The 20,995-nt window shown below is 33.2% G+C and overlaps 1 protein-coding gene across 1 annotated transcript in view; it reads right to left on the reverse strand.

The window, feature by feature from the left end:
* Positions 1 to 20,995, reverse strand: part of LOC145736627 (tuftelin-interacting protein 11-like) — a 26,320-nt gene continuing 5,325 nt past the window's right edge. Inside the window, exons 3-11 of the mRNA XM_081991049.1 lie at positions 19,807 to 19,979; positions 17,641 to 17,836; positions 16,881 to 17,090; positions 15,458 to 15,717; positions 10,198 to 10,394; positions 7,741 to 7,962; positions 5,488 to 5,694; positions 1,431 to 1,567; positions 1 to 306 (exon numbers count right to left, since the gene is read on the reverse strand). Coding sequence (XP_081847175.1) covers positions 55 to 306; positions 1,431 to 1,567; positions 5,488 to 5,694; positions 7,741 to 7,962; positions 10,198 to 10,394; positions 15,458 to 15,717; positions 16,881 to 17,090; positions 17,641 to 17,836; positions 19,807 to 19,979 — 1,854 coding nt within the window. The 3' untranslated portion in view covers positions 1 to 54. The remainder of the gene's footprint in view (positions 307 to 1,430; positions 1,568 to 5,487; positions 5,695 to 7,740; positions 7,963 to 10,197; positions 10,395 to 15,457; positions 15,718 to 16,880; positions 17,091 to 17,640; positions 17,837 to 19,806; positions 19,980 to 20,995) is intronic.

Consider the following 20,995-nt stretch of genomic DNA (forward strand, 5'->3'; position numbering starts at 1 on the left):
TTAATCGAAATTTGTTTAATTTAATGGAAAAAAAAGGGACAAATGGTATTAAACTTAAGCGGCAACGTCGAGCAATCGATTCAGCGAGGTGGGAATCCACGTGGAACCGTTCCTCGTGTAGAAAATGACGTTCCGATCGATGTAACACTGAACGCCGTCCGTTCCGATTCGGTAAACTTGTTTCGCTTCGTGGAACTTGTTCGGAATCGGAACGAACAAGAGGCCGCGTTCCTCGCAACGTTTCGTCACCAAATCCTTGAAGCCCTGCGGTATCGAGGCGGCCGCGCGCACCGCTTCCGCGAAACTCTGCAAAATGGCGTCGTTTTTTGACAGTTGACAGTAGGTCACACTTTTGACAGCTGACATTTGACGTGTATTCGGGCCGAAAATGACAGCTGTCAATAGCGCGCATGCCAGAACATTTAAAATTTTATTAAATTGATTACTAATTAATTATTTATTTTTTACATTTTTTATTTAAATTTGATTAAAATATTGAAAAAATCAACATTTGGCAACGTTGCAAACAATTGGTACAAAATTAGGAAAAAAGCAAATTTTACAACGTTGCCAGAATTTTATAGAAAAATGCGAAAAACAGTCAAATTGGCAACGTTGCAGAAATTTTGATCAAAAATGAGAAAAAAATACTCAATTTGACAACGTTGCAACGATTTGACTAAAAAAAAGAGTGAAACTCAAACGAGATTGTGGATGACGTCACGGCTCTAAAAAGAACCCAAAAAAGCACGGTAACTTTGATGCGACAATTAAAAAAAAAACACAAAAACTAAATTTACGATTGATGACGTCACCGCAATCTAGTTTGATTTCTACTATACCAGGCTAGAAAGTACAAATCAAACAAAAATTTGCGATGACGTCACGCCAAACGCAGTTTTACAGCGCAGATGTGCGGTTACGTGTCGTCGCGTTTGTTTTGTTTTTTTTTTTCAGGACGGTGACGTCACCGCCAATTACTTTGATTTCTACTATACGGAGAGATAAAAGTTGTTGGAAAAAAAATGACAGGAAACTTTTGACAGCTGTCAACCTGACGTTTGACGGTATTCGTGCCAAATTAGACAGCTGTCACTTTCAGACACTTTGCTCAAAACTATTATTCCCAAACCGATCTCTGAATTTTTGACAGCCCGTAACTCGGTTATTTTGACAGTTACCGGGTGGTTCAATGTACCATTTTGTAGCCCTTGAAATTCTCTTTTAACCACCCTGTATAGTGTTTTTACCTAAAATGTCAAATAACCGAGTTATTTACTGTTAAACTGAGTTGTTTGCTGTAAAGTTTGAATTTGACAGTTCGCACTTTGACAGCCCATAACTCGGTTATTTTGACAGCTACAGGGTGGTTCAATATACCAATTTGTAGCCCTTGAAATTCTCTTTTGACCACTCTGTATACGACTTACCTCAATTTTAGGTGGTGGGGGCGCTGGAGGAGTTTTCAATTCCGCGTTTGACAGATACGAAATCGACTCTTTCGCACCGGGCTGTTGTATTACGCCCGCCGCTCGGCTCATCAGCTCCAAAGCCTTATGGAAGCTGTCTGTAAACAGAGAAATAATGTGGCAACATTGCAAATTACGCAAAAAAAAAAAAAAACAAAAAAAAAATTTGGCAACATTGGAAATTACGCAAAAAAAAAAACAAAAAAATGTGGCAACATTGCAAATTACGAAAAAAAAACAAAAAAAATATGGCAACATTGGAAATTAGTCAAAAAAAAACAAAGTGACTAGGATTTTGTAACGGACTATATGACATTTTAATGTTTTTTTTTTTTTTTTAATTTGAAACCGGCTATAGCAATAATTTTTGACACCGACTGTACATTTTTAAATTCAAATTATTTTGAACCAGACTATAGCAAGTTTGACTTGTAGAACTTTATTTTTAAATAAACCATAGATTTTTTAAATGATTTTTTGGAATGAACATTATTTTGAAACAGACTATATCATTTTTTTAATGCTTTTTTTTAAAGCGACTATAGTTTTTGACACTGACTATACATTTTTTTTTAAATGCACATTATTTTGAACCGGACTGTAGAAAGTGCCTAGTGAACATTATTTTGAAACGAACTAACAAAAAAAATACATTTGTTGCCGTCAAAAGTCAGGTTGACAGCTGTCAAATTTTGGCAAATTATTAATTAGAATTGGCAACGTTGCTAATTTAACTATTTTTCTAATTTTTTGTAAAATTCCTGCAACGTTGCCAAATTGTCATTTTTTCAATATTTTAATCAAATTTTGCAACGTTGCCAAATTGCTTTTTTTTCCTAATTTTTTACAAATTGTATGCAACGTTGCCAATTTGAGTATTTTTCTCATTTTTTATAAAATTGTAGCAACGTTGCCAAATTGTCATTTTTTCAATATTTGAAGCAAATTTTGCAAAGTTGCCAAATTGCTATTTTTTTCTCATTTTTTTCAAATTCTGGCAACGTTGCCAAATCTACTATTTTTTCATTTTATACAGTCGGTGTCAAAAACTATAGCTACAGTAGATTTCAGATAAAATGTCATTAAATAATGATATAGTCTGTTCCTAAACACTGGTCACATGACACTGGTATAGTCCAGTTCAAAATAACGGTTATTTAAAAAATCTATGGTTTGTTTCAAAATAATGTACACTCAGCACTTACTATAGTCTGGTTCAAATAGTGTGCACTTAAAAAAGGTATAGCCGGTGTCAAAAACAATGCTACAGTCGGTTTCAAAATAATGTTCACTCCAAAAAATGATCATTTAAAAAATCTATGGTTTGTTTCAAAATAATGTTCTACTAGTCAAACTTACTATAGTCTGGTTCAAAATAATATGCATTTAAAAAAATGTATAGTAGATGTCAAAAACTATAGCTACAGTCGGTTTCAGATAAAATGTCATTAAATAATGATATAGTCTGTTTCAAAATAATGTTCATCGATCGGTTTTCAAAGGAGCAACGTTGCCAAATTGTCATGTTTTCCATTTTTTATAAAACGCTTGCAGCGTTGCCAAATTGACAAATTCTTCTGGCAACGTTGTAAAATTGCATTTTTCCTAATCTTGTACCAATTGTTTGCAACGTTGTCAAATTATCATTTTTTCTTTGGTTTAGTGAAATTTTTGCAACGTTGCCAAATTACTATTTTTCCCTATTTCAATCAAATTCTTGCAATTTTGTCCATTTGACTCAATTTTCCTCAATTTTTTATGAAATTCTGGCAACGCTGTAAAATTGCAATTTTCCTAATTTTGCGACGCTGTCAAATTGACATTTTTTTCTCATTTTTGGCTAATTTTTTTGCAACGTTGCCAAATTGCCATTTTTTTCTTCAAATTGTCATTTTTTCAAATTTGATATAATGATATAGTCTGTTTCAAAATAATGTTAACGCAAAATAACGATCATTTCAAAAATCTATAGTTCGTCCCAAAATAACGTTTATCGATCGTTTTTCAAACAAAATCAGCATTAAATAATGATATATAGTCTGTTTCGGACTAATGGTCATTCAAAATAACGGCCATTTAAAAATCTATAGTTTGTTCCAAAATAATGTCCATCGATCGTCTTTCAAACAAAAACAGCATTAAAAAATGATATATAGTCTGTTTCGAAATACTTTTCAGTAAAAAAAAGGCCATATAAAATCTATAGTTCGTTCCAAAATGACGTTCATCGATCGTTTTTCAAACAAAATCAGCATTAAATAATGATCTATAGTCTATTTCGGACTAATGGTCATTCAAAATAACGGCCATTTAAAAATCTATGGTTCGTCCCAAAATAACATCATCAATCGTCTTTCAAACAAAAACAGCATTAAAAAATGATATATAGTCTGTTTCGAAATAATTTTCAGTAAAAAAAATTGGTCATTTAAAATATATAGTTCGTTACAAAATGACGTTCATCGATCGTTTTTCAAACAAAATCAGCATTAAATAATGATCTATAGTCTGTTTCAAAATAATGTTAACACAAAATAACGATCATTTCAAAAATCTATAGTCCGTCCCAAAATAACGTTCATCGATCGTTTTTCAAACAAAATCAGCATTAAATAATGATATATAGTCTGTTTCGGACTAATAGTCATTCAAAATAACGGCCATTTAAAAATCTATAGTTTGTTCCAAAATAATGTCCATCGATCGTCTTTCAAACAAAAACAGCATTAAAAAATGATATATAGTCTGTTTCGAAATAATTTTCAGTAAAAAAAAATGTTCATTTAAAATCTATAGTTCGTTCCAAAATAACGTTCATCGATCGTCTTTCAAACAAAATCAGCATTAAATAATGATCTATAGTCTGTTTCGGACTAATGGTCATTCAAAATAACGGCCATTTAAAAATCTATAGTTTGTTCCAAAATAATGTCCATCGATCGTCTTTCAAACAAAAACAGCATTAAAAAATGATATATAGTCTGTTTCGAAATAATTTTCAGTCCAAAAAAATTGGCCATTTAAAATATATAGTTCGTTACAAAATGACGTTCATCGATCGTTTTTCAAACAAAATCAGCACTAAATAATGATCTATAGTCTGTTTCGGACTAATGGTCATTCAAAATAACGGCCATTAAAAAATCTATAGTTTGTTCCAAAATAATGTCCATCGATCGTCTTTCAAACAAAAACAGCATTAAAAAATGATATATAGTCTGTTTCGAAATAATTTTCAGTAAAAAAAATTGGTCATTTAAAATATATAGTTCGTTCCAAAATGACGTTCATCGGCCGGTTTTCAAATGAAAACAGCATTAAATAATGATATCTAGTCTGTTTCAAAATAATGTTCATTCAAAATAACGGCCATTTAAAAATCTATAGTTTGTTCCAAAATAATGTCATCGATCGTTTTTCAAACAAAATCAGCATTAAATAATGATATATAGTCTGTTTCGGACTAATGGTCATTCAAAATAACGGCCATTTAAAAATCTATAGTTTGTTCCAAAATAATGTCCATCGATTGTCTTTCAAACAAAAACAGCATTAAAAAATGATATATAGTCTGTTTCGAAATAATTTTCAGTAAAAAAAAGGCCATTTAAAATCTATAGTTCGTTCCAAAATGACGTTCATCGATCGTCTTTCAAACAAAAACAGCATTAAAAAATGATATATAGTCTGTTTCGAAATAATTTTCAGTAAAAAAAAAAATTGGTCATTTAAAATATATAGTTCGTTACAAAATAATGTCCATCGATCGTTTTTCAAACAAAAACAGCATTAAAAATGATATATAGTCTGTTTCGAAATAATTTTCACCCCAAAATGACCATTGACCACAATATATGGTTCGTTCCAAAATAATGTTCATCGATCGGTTTTCAAACGAAAACAGCATTAAATAATGATATATAGTCTGTTTCAAAATAATGTTCATTCAAAATAACGGTCATTTGCAAAATCTATGGTTCGTATCAAAATAATGTTCATCGATCCGGTATCTGCTCACCTTTTATGGTCGGTTGCGCGAGCAGATCGTCGGAAAGCATTCGTTTCCAGCCCGAATACCACTCGGTCACCTGCGCATAGTTCGGATTGTGATTCAGCCACATCGCCAACGTTTGCAGCCATTTTGGAAAAAAGAATTTGTCCAAAATCAACGTCATATTCGGCACCGCCAACATATCTTTCCAGTCCATCACCCATTGCCACGGATCTGTCAAAAAAATGCCAAACACGCGTGTCAAAAGTGACATAAAAATTGTAATCTGTCAAAAAAGTGTCAACTGTCAAAAATTTGACAAACTGTATTAAAAAAATACGTCAAACTATTGCAAAATATGTCTGAATGTAGAAACAAAATTAATCTGTCAAAATAATGACAAATTGTCAAAAAAGTGTCAACTGTCAAAACAACGTCAAGCTTTATAAAAATATCAAATTATCGAAAATGCGTCCTAGTGCATAAAAAAACGTCAAACTGTCAAAATTACAACAAAATGTCAAAAAAGTGTCAACTGTCAAAAATTTGACAAACTGTATAAATAAATCCGTCAAACTATTAGAAATTAGTCTGAATGTAGAAACAAAATTATTCTGTCAAAATAATGACAAATTGTCAAAAAAGTGTCAACTGTCAAAAATTTGACAAACTGTATAAATAAATACGTCAAACTATTGCAAAATATGTCTGAATGTAGAAACAAAATTAATCTGTCAAAATAATGACAAATTGTCAAAAAAGTGTCAACTGTCAAAAATGTGACAAACTGTATAAATAAATCCGTCAAACTATTGGAAATTAGTCTGAATGTAGAAACAAAATTAATCTGTCAAAATAATAACAAATTGTCAAAAAAGTGTCAACTGTCAAAACAACGTCAAGCTTTATTAAAAATATCAAATTATCGAAAATGCATCATAGTGTATAAAAAAAAACGTCAAACTGTCAAAACTACAACAAAATGTCAAAAAAGTGTCAACTGTCAAAAATTTGACAAACCGTATGTCAACGTCCAAAAACTAAAGAAAGCTGTCAAATTTTCGAAAATGTGTCTTGGCTGCAAAAAAAATTCAATCTGTCAATATAACGATAAACTGTCAAAACTGAAAAATATGTCAAAAACGTGAAAATTGTAAAAATCATGTCAATCTATAAAAAATAATATGTCAAACTGTAAAATATGAGTCATAATAAAAGTACAAAAAAAAGTGTCAAAAAAATCAAATTTATATGAAAACTGTCAAAAAATACGTAAATCTATCAGAAAAAACATGTCAAATTGGAAAAAATTTGTCAAAAATACGTCAAATCTGTCAAAAATATGTCAAGTTGTATAAAAAACGTGTCAAATTATAAATAATTGGACAAAATGTCGTAAATACGTCAAACTGTCAAAAATGTGTCAAAATGTCAAAAACCTGTCAAAACTGTAAAAAATACAATTAAAAATTAGTTCAAGTGTCAAAAAGTCATAAATATAGAATAACTGTCAAAAATACGTTAAGCTGTCATAAAAAAATATGTCAAACTTTTAAAAATGCGTCAAACTGTCAAAGGTAATGAAAATACGTTAAACTGTCAGAAATTTGTCACTTTATAAAAACGAATATGTCAAACTGTAAAAAATGTGTCAAAATGTCAAAACTGTTATAAGTACAATTAAAAATTAGTTAGTGTCAAAAAGTCATAAATATAGGAAAACTGTCAAAAATACGTCAAGCTGTCATAAAAAAATATGTCAAACTTTAAAAAAAAAAATGTTAAACTGTCAGAAATTTGTGTAAATGTCAAACAAACGTCAAATCTGTTAGAAATGCGTCAAGACAAGTTAAAAAACAATGAAAAACTGTCAAAAAATCAAAAATATATCAAAACTGTCAAAAATAAGTCAAAGAGTATAAAACAAATTGTCAAACTGTCGAAATTTGTACGGATGTCAAAAAGACGTCAAATCTATCAAAAAACGTGTCAAATTATGAATAATCGGACCAAATGTCATAAATACGTCAAACTGTCAAAAATTTGTCAAAATGTCAAAAACCTGTCAAAACTGTAAAAAATACGTAAATAAGTCAAAAAGTTATAAATATAGGAAAACTGTCAAAAATACGTCAAGCTGTCATAAAAAAATATGTCAAACTGTAAAAAATGCGTCAAATTGTCAAAAGTGTTGAAAACACGTTAAAACTGTCAGAAAATTGTATAAATGTCAAAATCTGTCAAAAACTAAAACTGTCATAAATTGACAGATTTACGTACCGAGCAGCTGTTGGTGGGGATTGATGACCATCGATTGCATGCAGTGTTGCAATTTCGGCACGACGTGTTTCAGCAGAAACGTCACGAACGCACCATGTGGCAACGCGCGCCGCCACGGCTCCAACATCAATTTGGCAGATCTGTCAGACGGATGCCAACCGCTCAGCGCCGCGCCCAACGTTTCCTGAATCACCGGGTACACTTTCTCCTGTAGACGCTCGTCTGTTTTCCCAACAAAAAAAAATTAAAAAAATGACATTTGACAGCTGTCAAAAAAAAATTTGACAGATGCCAAAAAAACGACAGCTGTCATATAGCGAAATTTCGTCTGTCAAATGTCGAAAATTGTATAAACTGTCTGAAATCATCCGTCAACTGTCAAAAGTCAAAAAAATCTGTCAGGAGACAATAAACGCCAGTTATTCGTTAATAAATTGTGTCAACTGTCAAAAATTATATGTCGGCTGTCGAAAATCTTTAATAAACTGTCAAATGTCAAAAAAATTATAACAACTGTCAAAAGTGTCGTCATTTCTGTCAGGTGACAAAAAATCCACTTTTTAACGTGTCAAATGTGAAAAAATACTCGCTATTTGTCAATAACCTGTCAATTGTCAAATACGATCTGTCATTTACTAATAAACTGTCAAAAATCAAAATTGTGTTGCAAAACATTTGACAGCTGACAAAAACTAGACCCATCAAAAAAAATGACAAGATATAATTGACAGCTGTCAAAACATACATCGAGCTGTATAAAATGCATGTTAAACTGTCAAAAATACCTCAAGAAATGTCAAAGGAACGTCAAATCTGTCAAACTTACGTTAAGTTATAGAAAAAATTACGTTAAACTGTCAAAATGGGTTTCAGTGATAAGAAAATGTCAAATCTGTCAAAGAAACTTCAACTGTCAAAAAATTAATAAAAAAATGTCAAATGACAGTTGTCAAAAAAAAGACAGTTGTCATATAGCAAAATTCTGGCAGAACTGAAAAAAAATCACCCTGTCGTCTGTCAAATGTCGAAAATTGTATAAACTGTCTGAAATCATCTGTCAACCGTCAAAAGTCAAAAGATCTGTCAGGAGACAAAAATCGCCAGTTATTCGTTAATAAATTGTGTCAAACTGTCAAAAATTATATGTCGGCTGTCGAAAATCTTTAATGAACTGTCAAATGTCAAAAAAATTAATATCAACTGTCAAAAGGGTCGTCATTTCTGTCAGGTGACAAAAAATCCACTTTTCAATTGTCAACCTGTCAATTGTCAAATATGATCTGTCATTTACTAATAAACTGTCAAAAATCAAAATTGTGTTGCAAAAACATTTGACAGCTGTCAAAAACTGGACCCATAAAAATAAAATAACCGATATAATTGACAGCTGTCAAAACATACATCAAGAACGTCAAATCTGTCAAACCTACGATAAGTCATAGAAAAAATTACGTTAAATTGTCAAAAATGGGACTCAGTGATAAGAAAATGTCAAATCTGTCAAAAAAACGTCAACTGTCAGAAAATTAATAAAAAAAATGTCAAATGACAGCTGTCAAAAAAAAAAAACGTTTTTTGCCTAAAAATGATCGAAATGGTTTTCAGTGATAAGAAAACGTCAAATCTGTCAAATAAACGTCAACTGTCAGAAAATTAATTAAAAAAATTTCAAATGACAGCTGTCAAAAAAAAAACCGTTTTTTGCCTAAAAATGATCGAAATGGTTTTCAGTGATAAGAAAATGTCAAATCTGTCAAAGAAACGTCAACTGTCAAAAAATTAATAAAAAAATGTCAAATGACAGCTGTCAAAAGCAAAAAAACGTTTTTTGCCTAAAAATAATCGAAATGGTTCTCAGTGATAAGAAAATGTCAAATCTGTCAAAAAAACGTCAACTGTCAAAAAATTAATTAAAAAAATGTCAAATGACAGCTGTCAAAAGCAAAAAAAACGTTTTTTGACTAAAAATAATCGAAATGGTTCTCAGTGATAAGAAAATGTCAAATCTGTCAAAAAAACGTCAACTGTCAAAAAATTAATAAAAAAAATGTCAAATGACAGCTGTCAAAAAAAAAATAACGTTTTTTGCCTAAAAATAATCGAAATGGTTCTCAGTGATAAGAAAATGTCAAATCTGTCAAAGAAACGTCAACTGTCAAAAAATTAATAAAAAAAATGTCAAATGACAGCTGTCAAAAGCAAAAAAAACGTTTTTTGACTAAAAATAATCGAAATGGTTCTCAGTGATAAGAAAATGTCAAATCTGTCAAAGAAACGTCAACTGTCAAAAAATTAATAAAAAAATGACAAACGACAGCTGTCAAAAGCAAAAAAAAACGTTTTTTTTGCTTAAAAATACTCAAACCGGCAACGTTGCCGCGTCTCGCGTGGTTCAATCGGCCTGAAACAGAAATGCGGCAACGTCGACAATCTGGCAACGCTGTGCGCCGGCGTTACCTAGCAACGGTATCCAGGGGTGGATCCACAAATGAATGGGAATGGTGTCCGTCAACGGATTCCATTGGTTGACCTCGTCGAGTATGCGCGGTACGATCATCTGATCGAACGTATTGTTGACGATCCAAACGGGTAGAATTGGCAACCACGCCTCCACCAGATTGATCATCGGATCGCAATCGCGCGGATTCCACGATCTAACCCGGAAAAAAAAAAAACACGGAAAAAATGACGGTCGATTTACTGCTAAATGTTAAAGTTAACTGTAAGTGAGTAAATCGGCCTTTAAAGGGTATTTTAAGTGGAATGGCTCCAAAAAAAGAATAAAATGCCTTTGGAACGTGTTTTTACAAAAAATTCTGCTTAAAATGAGGTGCAACTCGATTTTTTGACAGATAATTCAAAATGGCGGCTTTGGACGCCATTTTGTTTGTTTTTACTTGAATCTACAGGAAATTTCCTGTAAAATGAGGTGCAAGTCGATTTTTTGACAGAAAATTCAAAATGGCGGCCTGTGACGCCATTTTGTTTGTTGATTCTTGAATCTACCAGAAATATGCTTTCAAATGAGGTGCAACTTGATTTTTTGACAGAAAATTCAAGATGGCGGCCTCGGACGCCATTTTGTTTGTTGATTCCTGAATCTACCAGAAATTCCCTTTAAAATGAGGTGCAACTCGATTTTTGACAGAAAATTCAAAATGGCGGCCTGTGACGCCATTTTGCTTGTTGATTCTTGAATCTACCAGAAATTTGCTTTAAAATGAGGTGCAACTTGATTTTTTGACAGAAAATTCAGGATGGCGGCCTCGGACGCCATTTTGTTTGTTGATTCCTGAATCTACCAGAAATTCCCTTTAAAATGAGGTGCAACTTGGTTTTTTGACAGAAAATTCAAAATGGCGGCTTCGGACGCCATTTTGTTTTTTGATTCTTGAATCTACCAGAAATTCCCTTTAAAATGAGGTGCAACTTGATTTTTTGACAGAATACTCAAAATGGCGGCTTTGGACGCCATTTTGCTTATTTTTTTCTAAATCTACAAGAAATTTCCTGTCAAATGAGGTACAACTCGATTTTTTGACAGAAAAATCAAAATGGCGGTCTTGGACGCCATTTTGTTTGTTTTTACTCGAATCTCCAAGAAATTTCCTTTAAAATGAGGTACAACTCGATTTTTTGACGGGAAATTCAAGATGGCGGCCTTGGACGCCATTTTGTTTATTTTTTATTGTTATTATTTATTTTTTGCCATCATCGCCAGTAACAGGCCGCCATCTTGAATTTTCTGTCAAAAAAATCGAGTTGCACCTCATTTTAAAGCAAATTTCTTGTAGATTCAAGTAAAAATAAACAAAATGGCGTCCAAGGCCGCCATTTTGAATTTCCTGTCAAAAATCGAGTTGCACCTCATTTTAAAGGAAATTTCTTGTAGATTCAAAAAAAAATAAACAAAATGGCGTCCAAAGCCGCCATTTTGAGTATTCTGTCAAAAAATCAAGTTGCACCTCATTTTAAAGGGAATTTCTGGTAGATTCAAGAATCAAAAAACAAAATGGCGTCCGAAGCCGCCATCTTGAATTTTCTGTCAAAAAAATCGAGTTGCACCTCATTTTAAAGCAAATTTCTTGTAGATTCAAGTAAAAATAAACAAAATGGCGTCCAAGGCCGCCATTTTGAATTTCCTGTCAAAAATCGAGTTGCACCTCATTTTAAAGGAAATTTCTTGTAGATTCAAAAAAAAATAAACAAAATGGCGTCCAAAGCCGCCATTTTGAATTTTCTGTCAAAAAATCGAGTTGCACCTCATTTTAAAGGAAATTTCTTGGAGATTCATGTAAAAAACAAACAAAATGGCGTCCAAGGCCGCCATTTTGAATTTTCTGTCAAAAAATCGAGTTGCACCTCATTTTAAAGGAAATTTCTTGTAGATTCAAGTAAAAACAAACAAAATGGCGTCCAAGGCCGCCATTTTGAATTTTCTGTCAAAAATCGAGTTGCACCTCATTTTAAAGGAAATTTCTTGGAGATTCAAGAAAAAACAAACAAAATGGCGTCCAAGGCCGCCATTTTGAATTTTCTGTCAAAAAAATCGAGTTTCCCCTTTTTTTAAAGCAAATTTCTTGTATATTCAAGTAAAAACAAACAAAATGGCGTCCAAGGCCGCCATTTTGAATTTTCTGTCAAAAAATCGAGTTGCACCTCATTTTAAAGGAAATTTCTTGTAGATTCAAAAAAAAATAAACAAAATGGCGTCCAAAGCCGCCATTTTGAATTTTCTGTCAAAAAATCGAGTTGCACCTCATTTTAAAGGAAATTTCTTGGAGATTCAAGTAAAAACAAACAAAATGGCGTCCAAGGCCGCCATTTTGAATTTTCTGTCAAAAAATCGAGTTGCACCTCATTTTAAAGGAAATTTCTTGTAGATTCAAAAAAAAATAAACAAAATGGCGTCCAAAGCCGCCATTTTGAATTTCCTGTCAAAAATCGAGTTGCACCTCATTTTAAAGCAAATTTCTTGGAGATTCCTGTAAAAACAAACAAAATGGCGTCCAAGGCCGCCATTTTGAATTTCCGGTCAAAAAAATCGAGTTGCACCTCGTTTTACAGGAAATTTCTTGTAGATTCAAGTAAAAACAAACAAAATGGCGTCCAAGGCCGCCATCTTGAATTTTCTGTCAAAAATCGAGTTGCACCTCGTTTTACAGGAAATTTCATGTAGATTCAAGTAAAAACAAACAAAATGGCGTCCAAAGCCGCCATTTTGAATTTCCTGTCAAAAATCGAGTTGCACCTCATTTTAAAGGAAATTTCTTGGAGATTCAAGTAAAAACAAACAAAATGGCGTCCAAGGCCGCCATCTTGAATTTTCTGTCAAAAATCGAGTTGCACCTCATTTTAAAGGAAATTTCTTGGAGATTCAAGTAAAAACAAACGAAATGGCGTCCAAGGCCGCCATCTTGAATTTTCTGTCAAAAATCGAGTTGCACCTCATTTTAAAGGAAATTTCTTGGAGAATCGAATAAAAACAAACAAAATGGTGTCCAAGGCCGCCATCTTGAATTTTCTGTCAAAAAATCGAGTTGCACCTCATTTTAAAGGAAATTTCTTGGAGATTCAAGTAAAAACAAACAAAATGGCGTTCAAGGCCGCCATTTTGAATTTTCTGTCAAAAATCGAGTTGCACCTCATTTTAAAGGAAATTTCTTGTAGATTCAAGAATCAACAAACAAAATGGCGTCCAAGGCCGCCATTTTGAATTTTCTGTCAAAAATCGAGTTGCACCTCATTTTAAAGGAAATTTCTTGGAGATTCGAGTAAAAACAAACAAAATGGCGTCCAAGGTAGCCATTTTGAATTTTCTGTCAAAAATCGAGTTGCACCTCATTTTAAAGGAAAATTTCTTGGAGATTCAAGTAAAAACAAACAAAATGGCGTCCAAAGCCGCCATTTTGAATTTCCTGTCAAAAATCGAGTTGCACCTCATTTTAAAGCAAATTTCTTGTAGATTCAAGTAAAAACAAACAAAATGGCGTCCAAGGCCGCCATTTTGAATTTTCTGTCGAAAAATCGAGTTGCACCTCATTTTAAAGGAAATTTGTTGGAGATTCGAGTAAAAACAAACAAAATGGCGTCCAAGGCCGCCATTTTGAATTTCCTGTCAAAAATCGAGTTGCACCTCATTTTAAAGGAAATTTCTTGTAAATTCAAGTAAAAACAAACAAAATGGCGTCCAAGGCCGCCATTTTGAATTTTCTGTCAAAAAATCGAGTTGCACCTCATTTTAAAGGAAATTTCTTGTAGATTCAAAAAAAAATAAACAAAATGGCGTCCAAAGCCGCCATTTTGAATTTCCTGTCAAAAATCGAGTTGCACCTCATTTTAAAGCAAATTTCTTGGAGATTCCTGTAAAAACAAACAAAATGGCGTCCAAGGCCGCCATTTTGAATTTCCGGTCAAAAAAATCGAGTTGCACCTCGTTTTACAGGAAATTTCTTGTAGATTCAAGTAAAAACAAACAAAATGGCGTCCAAGGCCGCCATCTTGAATTTTCTGTCAAAAATCGAGTTGCACCTCGTTTTACAGGAAATTTCATGTAGATTCAAGTAAAAACAAACAAAATGGCGTCCAAAGCCGCCATTTTGAATTTCCTGTCAAAAATCGAGTTGCACCTCATTTTAAAGGAAATTTCTTGGAGATTCAAGTAAAAACAAACAAAATGGCGTCCAAGGCCGCCATCTTGAATTTTCTGTCAAAAATCGAGTTGCACCTCATTTTAAAGGAAATTTCTTGGAGATTCAAGTAAAAACAAACGAAATGGCGTCCAAGGCCGCCATCTTGAATTTTCTGTCAAAAATCGAGTTGCACCTCATTTTAAAGGAAATTTCTTGGAGAATCGAATAAAAACAAACAAAATGGTGTCCAAGGCCGCCATCTTGAATTTTCTGTCAAAAAATCGAGTTGCACCTCATTTTAAAGGAAATTTCTTGGAGATTCAAGTAAAAACAAACAAAATGGCGTTCAAGGCCGCCATTTTGAATTTTCTGTCAAAAATCGAGTTGCACCTCATTTTAAAGGAAATTTCTTGTAGATTCAAGAATCAACAAACAAAATGGCGTCCAAGGCCGCCATTTTGAATTTTCTGTCAAAAATCGAGTTGCACCTCATTTTAAAGGAAATTTCTTGGAGATTCGAGTAAAAACAAACAAAATGGCGTCCAAGGTAGCCATTTTGAATTTTCTGTCAAAAATCGAGTTGCACCTCATTTTAAAGGAAAATTTCTTGGAGATTCAAGTAAAAACAAACAAAATGGCGTCCAAAGCCGCCATTTTGAATTTCCTGTCAAAAATCGAGTTGCACCTCATTTTAAAGCAAATTTCTTGTAGATTCAAGTAAAAACAAACAAAATGGCGTCCAAGGCCGCCATTTTGAATTTTCTGTCGAAAAATCGAGTTGCACCTCATTTTAAAGGAAATTTGTTGGAGATTCGAGTAAAAACAAACAAAATGGCGTCCAAGGCCGCCATTTTGAATTTCCTGTCAAAAATCGAGTTGCACCTCATTTTAAAGGAAATTTCTTGTAAATTCAAGTAAAAACAAACAAAATGGCGTCCAAGGCCGCCATCTTGAATTTCCTGTCAAAAAATCGAGTTGCACCTCATTTTAAAGGGAATTTCTTGTAGATTTCAAATAAACGACTTAAAAAAAAAAACAAAAAAAAAAACAGTGGAAAAATTAGCTGAAAATATAACGTAACTTACCTGATGCAAGTTCTCATAACGGGCACCCAAGTGTGCCATATGAGACTATCGTATGGCTGTATTCCAACTTTATTACCTTCTAGAGTTCCGCGGTGTTGCCGCTCGGCCAGGATCGTTTTCCATTGGTCGAAAAAGTCGACGTATTGACGCGGCTGCGCCAACGGCGACCAATTGGCGAGCGCCGACGTCAGCAACGGCCCGACCAGACTCGGCGCCAATTCGCCCAATTCGTATCGTTCGTACTCGTCCCGATAATTTTTCTGTTAATAAAAAAAAAAAAAATTTGAAAAAAAAAAAATAAAAAAAAATTGAAAAAAAAAAAAATTTGAAAAAAAAATAAAAAATTGAAAAAAAATACAAAATTTAAAAAAATAAATAAAAAATTTAAAAAAAAAAATAAAAAATTTAAAAAAAATAAAAAAATTAAAAAAAAATAAAAAATGTGAAAAAAATAAAAAATTTGAAAAAGAAAAATTATGAAAAAAAAAAAATTGAAAAAAAATAAAAAATTAAAAGAATAAAAAATTTTTAAAAAAAAAATGTAAAGTAAATAAAAAATAAAAAAAAAATAAAAATTAAAAATAAATAAAAATTTGAAAAAAAAAATTGAAATTAGATTTGCTTTTGTTTTTTTTAATTATAATTAAAAATTTTTTTTTATATTTTTTTTTTTTATCAACATTTATACAGGGTGATTCAAAAGAAGAGTGACAAATACCCATTTTGACAGAAAAACTATTTGAATCACCGTGTATTGACCACCTGAAAAATGTCGCTGTCATTTTGACAGCTCAGTCCCAACTTTTTCCGTAATAATGTACAGGGTGACTGAATAATTATATATATTTGAAAAAAAAAATTAAAAAAAAAAAATTGAAAAATAAATAAAAAATTTGAAAAAAAAATTGAAAAAAATAAATAAAAAAAGTTCAAAAAAAATAAAAAATTGAAAAAAAACATAAAAAAAAATTGAAAAAAAAATAACAAATTGTAAAAATAAAAAATAAAAAAAAATGGAAAAAAAAAATAAAAAAAATGGAAAAATATAAAAAATTGTAAAAATAAAAAAAAGCTCAGTCCCAACTTTTTCCGTAATAATGTACAGGGTGACTGAATAATTATATATATTTGAAAAAAAAATAAATAAAAAAGTTCAAAAAAAATAAAAAATTGAAAAAAAACATAAAAAAAAATTGAAAAAAAAAAAAACAAATTGTAAAAATAAAAAATAAAAAAAAATGGAAAAAAAAAATAAAAAAAATGGAAAAAAATTGAAAAAAATAAAAAATTGTAAAAATAAAAAAAATAAAAATTTCAAAAAAAAAAATTGAAAAAAAAAATAAAATTGGCTTTGCTTTCGTTTTTAAATTATAATTTTTTTTTTGGGGACACCCTGTATAAAACATCCATTTTTTTGACTTACCGTGAGCGATCGAAAAATCTCGCCAATCTGCCCGAGGGAATAATCCTGCGCAGGATCCAACAGTTTGTCGACCACGTCCACGACGTATTTGACGCTGTCCGCCATTTTGTTTTGTTCGACAATGGCCGCTTTCGCGGCCGCCTCTTCCCGCTTGAGCGCCGCCATTTTGTCGTCCACGTGTCGCGTTTGCCGATCGGTTCGGATGATTTCCTGCGCGACAATAATTAATTTTGAATCTCCAAGAAATTTCCTTTAAAATGAGGTGCAACTCGATTTTTTGACAGAAAATTCAAAATGGCTGCCTGGGACGCCATTTTGTTTGTTTTTACTTGAATCTCCAAGAAATTTCCTGTAAAATGAGGTGCAACTCGATTTTTGACAGAAAATTCAAAATGGCGGCCTTGGACGCCATTTTGTTTGTTTTTACATGAATCTCCAAGAAATTTCCTTTAAAATGAGGTGCAACTCGATTTTTGACAGAAAATTCAAAATGGCGGCCTTGGACGCCATTTTGTTTGTTTTTTCTTGAATCTCCAAGAAATTTCCTTTAAAATGAGGTGCAACTCGATTTTTGACAGGAAATTCAAAATGGCGGCTTTGGACGCCATTTTGTTTGTTTTTACTTGAATCTACAAGAAATTTCCTTTAAAATGAGGTGCAACTCGATTTTTGACAGAAAATTTAAAATGGCGGCCTGGGACGTCATTTTAAATGACATTTTTTTGACAGAACATTCAAAATGGCCGCCGTCGTTACGTACCTGTTCGCACATGTCGACCAACAAATCGAGGTTATGTTGGATTTCGGGCAGCGCGAAATTGTGACACTGCTTGTGCACCACGTGATCGAAATGCTCGACGCCAGGTGGCGCTTTCAGGCCGCTCAAAGCGTGATAGCCGCTGAGCACGCGCTGTTGCGGCCCCGTCATGTCAATCACCTTGACTTTTGACAGTTCACTGAAAGCGACGACGCGTGAAGAAATCAGTTAACACCCGGAAGGGCCGCAGTTTTCACCAATCAAGTTGGCAACGCTGTCAGAAAAAAATGACAGACGACAGAGCGCAGCTAACCTCAAATTTTACGCCACGCTGTCATTTGCTGTCAAAATACAACTGTCAAACTTCCATCCATCTGACAGATGACGCGAGTGGTGTTTAGTGACAATTGACAGTATCTGAATCTATCAATTTTGACAGCTGTCAAGCCACCAACAACCCGGCAACTGTCATTAACGAAACGCAGTTTTCAAGCGTTTTGTTAACGTTTTCTAGATTTTGACAGTTTTTACTTTGACAGCCTGTAACTCGGTTATTTTGACAGTTACAGGGTGGTTCAATATACCATTTTGTAGCCCTTGAAATTCTCATTTGACCACCCTGTATAGTGTTTTTACCTAAAATGTCAAATAACCGAGTTATTTACTGTTAAACTGAGTTGTTTGCTGTAAAGTTTGAATTTGACAGTTTTCACTTTGACAGCCCATAACTCGGTTATTTTGACAGTTACAGGGTGGTTCAATATATCATTTTGTAGCCCTTTAAATCCTCTTTTGACCACCCTGTATAGTGTTTTTACCTAAAAAGTCAAATAACTGAGTTATTTACTGTTAAACCGAGTTTAACCTGAAAGGTGAAAACGGGCCTTAAAAAGCACTGTATACTGAAAACTACAGGGTGAGTCAACTGTACAGTTTGTTCAACTCGTTTCACTCGAAAAATACACACAAAAATGAGTAGAAGTATACAGGGTGGCTCAAAAAAAAAATAAAAAATTAATTTACTCTAGTAAACAATGTTACAGGGTGTTCAAAATACAATTTGTACTGTTGGAACTAATTTAGCTTTCGTTAAATTGAGGGTGGTTTTTTTTTAGTACCACCCTGTACACAACTCGGTTCCATTTTTCAGTTAAATTTATCTGATTTTCACTATACAGGGTGGTTCAAAACTGTTTTTTTTTTTTTTTTTTTCAAACCACCCTGTACAGAAACTCTTATTTTTTTTTTTTAACATACAGGGTGTACCAAAATGCAATTTGAATATCTCCGAAACTAAAAGAGGAAAAATTTTGAAAAAAACACCACAAAAACCATCAAGGTCATGGCTAACTTGAACCGAAAAATCAAGGTTGTCACATCAAAATGGCGGATTTGACAGCTTGTCAAAGGTTACGTTGCACAAACTGTGTTTGGGTGGCTAAGGCCGCCATTTTGTTTGAATATCTCCGAAAGTAAAAGAGGGAGAGTTTGGAAAAAAATTCACCAATAATCTTCAAGGTCATGGCTACCTTGAACCGAAAAAATCAAGGTCGTAAAGTCAAAATGGCGGATTTGACAGCCTGTCAAAGGTTACGTTGCACAATTAGACAGCGCCGCCATTTTGTTTAAATATCTCCGGAACTACGAGAGGGAAAATTTTGAAAAAAACACCACAAAAACCTTCAAGGTCATGGCTACCTTGAACCGAAAAAATCAAGGTCGTAAAGTAAAAATGGCGGATTTGACAGCCTGTCAAAGGTTACGTTGCACAAACTGTGCTTGGGTGGCTAAGGCCGCCATTTTGTTTAAATATCTCTGAAACTAGAGGAGGGAGAGGTTTTGAAAAAATTCACGAATAACCTTCAAGGTCATGGCTACCTTGAACCGAAAAAATCAAGGTCGTAAAGTCAAAATGGCGGATTTGACAGCCTGTCAAAGACTACGGTGCACAATTAGACAGCGCCGCCATTTTGTTTAAATATCTCCGGAACTACGAGAGGGAAAATTTTGAAAAAAACACCACAAAAACCGTCAAGGTCACGGCTACCTTGAACCGAAAAAACCCTCTAAGCAGGTATACAGGGTGGTTAAAAAAAAAAAAATTTTTTGTGAAACGAGTCGAATGGCCCCATATTGTTGGCTCACCCTGTACATTGGATTGGTAAATACCTGGAAATCGATGAATTTGTAAACGCTCCTGGTTTTTTACCTTTTTCAATGACATCGTCCACGCTCCGGTAGTAGTAGCGTGTCTTTTTCGCCGATTGTACGTCTGTCCTTTTCCATTTTGACGGACCTCTCGCTTCTTTGCGTTCTTCGTCCTTTATCGGCTTCGTTTCTTCCTGGAAAAACAAAAATGCAACGTCGCCAACCGACAACTGTCAAATCTGTCATCTGTCAAAATGTCAAACGTCAGTTGTCAACGAAACGTCAAGCTGTATAAGAAAATGGGTCGAGCTGCGCAAAAACTACCTGAAAGTGTCTGATCAGATTTCAACTTGATCAGCTTTCTGTTACTTGACGTATTTTTGACAGAAACGTCAAATCTGTCATCTGTCAAAATGTCAGACAGTTGTCAAAGAAACGTCAAGCCGTATAAGGAAATGGGTCTAGCTGCGCAAAAAAATACCTGAAACTGTCTGATCAGATTTCAACTTGATCAGCTTTCTGTTACTTGACGTATTTTTGACAGTTTGACAGAAACGTCAAACCTGTCAACTGTCAAATCTGTCATCTGTCAAAATGTCAGACAGTTGTCAACGAAACGTCAAGCTGTACAAGGAAATAGGTCGAGCTGCGCAAAAAAATACCTGAAACTGTCACACAGCTTTCAACTTGATGTTTTCTGTTACTTGACGTATTTTGACAGTTTGACAGAAACGTCAAATCTGTCAAAAACTGTCAAAATAAGTCGAGTAACGGAAAACATCAAATTAACTGTCAAAAAAAAACCAGAAATACATAATTGAAGGACTATTGGCAACTGCGCCAACACAATGCAACGTTGTCATATTTTGAGCACAGTTTGACAGTTTTGACGTTAGTGACAGTTGTCACGTGATTCTAGGACACTATTTAGCTAGACGGTCACGTGACTACTGTCAAAAAAGTGTCACAAATCTCAGAAACACGTTTTACAACGAAAACTGTAATTCTTGTAAAATGTAGTCAAATTTTGACAGTTTTGACGTTAGTGACAGTTGTCACGTGATTCTAGGACACTATTTAGCTAGACGGTCACGTGACTACTGTCAAAAAAGTGTCATAAATCTCAGAAACGCGTTTTATAACCAAAACTGTATTAAACTGTAATTCTTGCAAAATCTACTGAAATTTTGACAGTTTTCACCTCAATGAC

The sequence above is a fragment of the Ips typographus genome, linkage group LG12 (genome assembly GCF_016097725.1).
Source record: "Ips typographus isolate SLU linkage group LG12, UJ_Ityp_2.0, whole genome shotgun sequence".
Taxonomy (NCBI): Eukaryota; Metazoa; Arthropoda; class Insecta; order Coleoptera; family Curculionidae; genus Ips; species Ips typographus.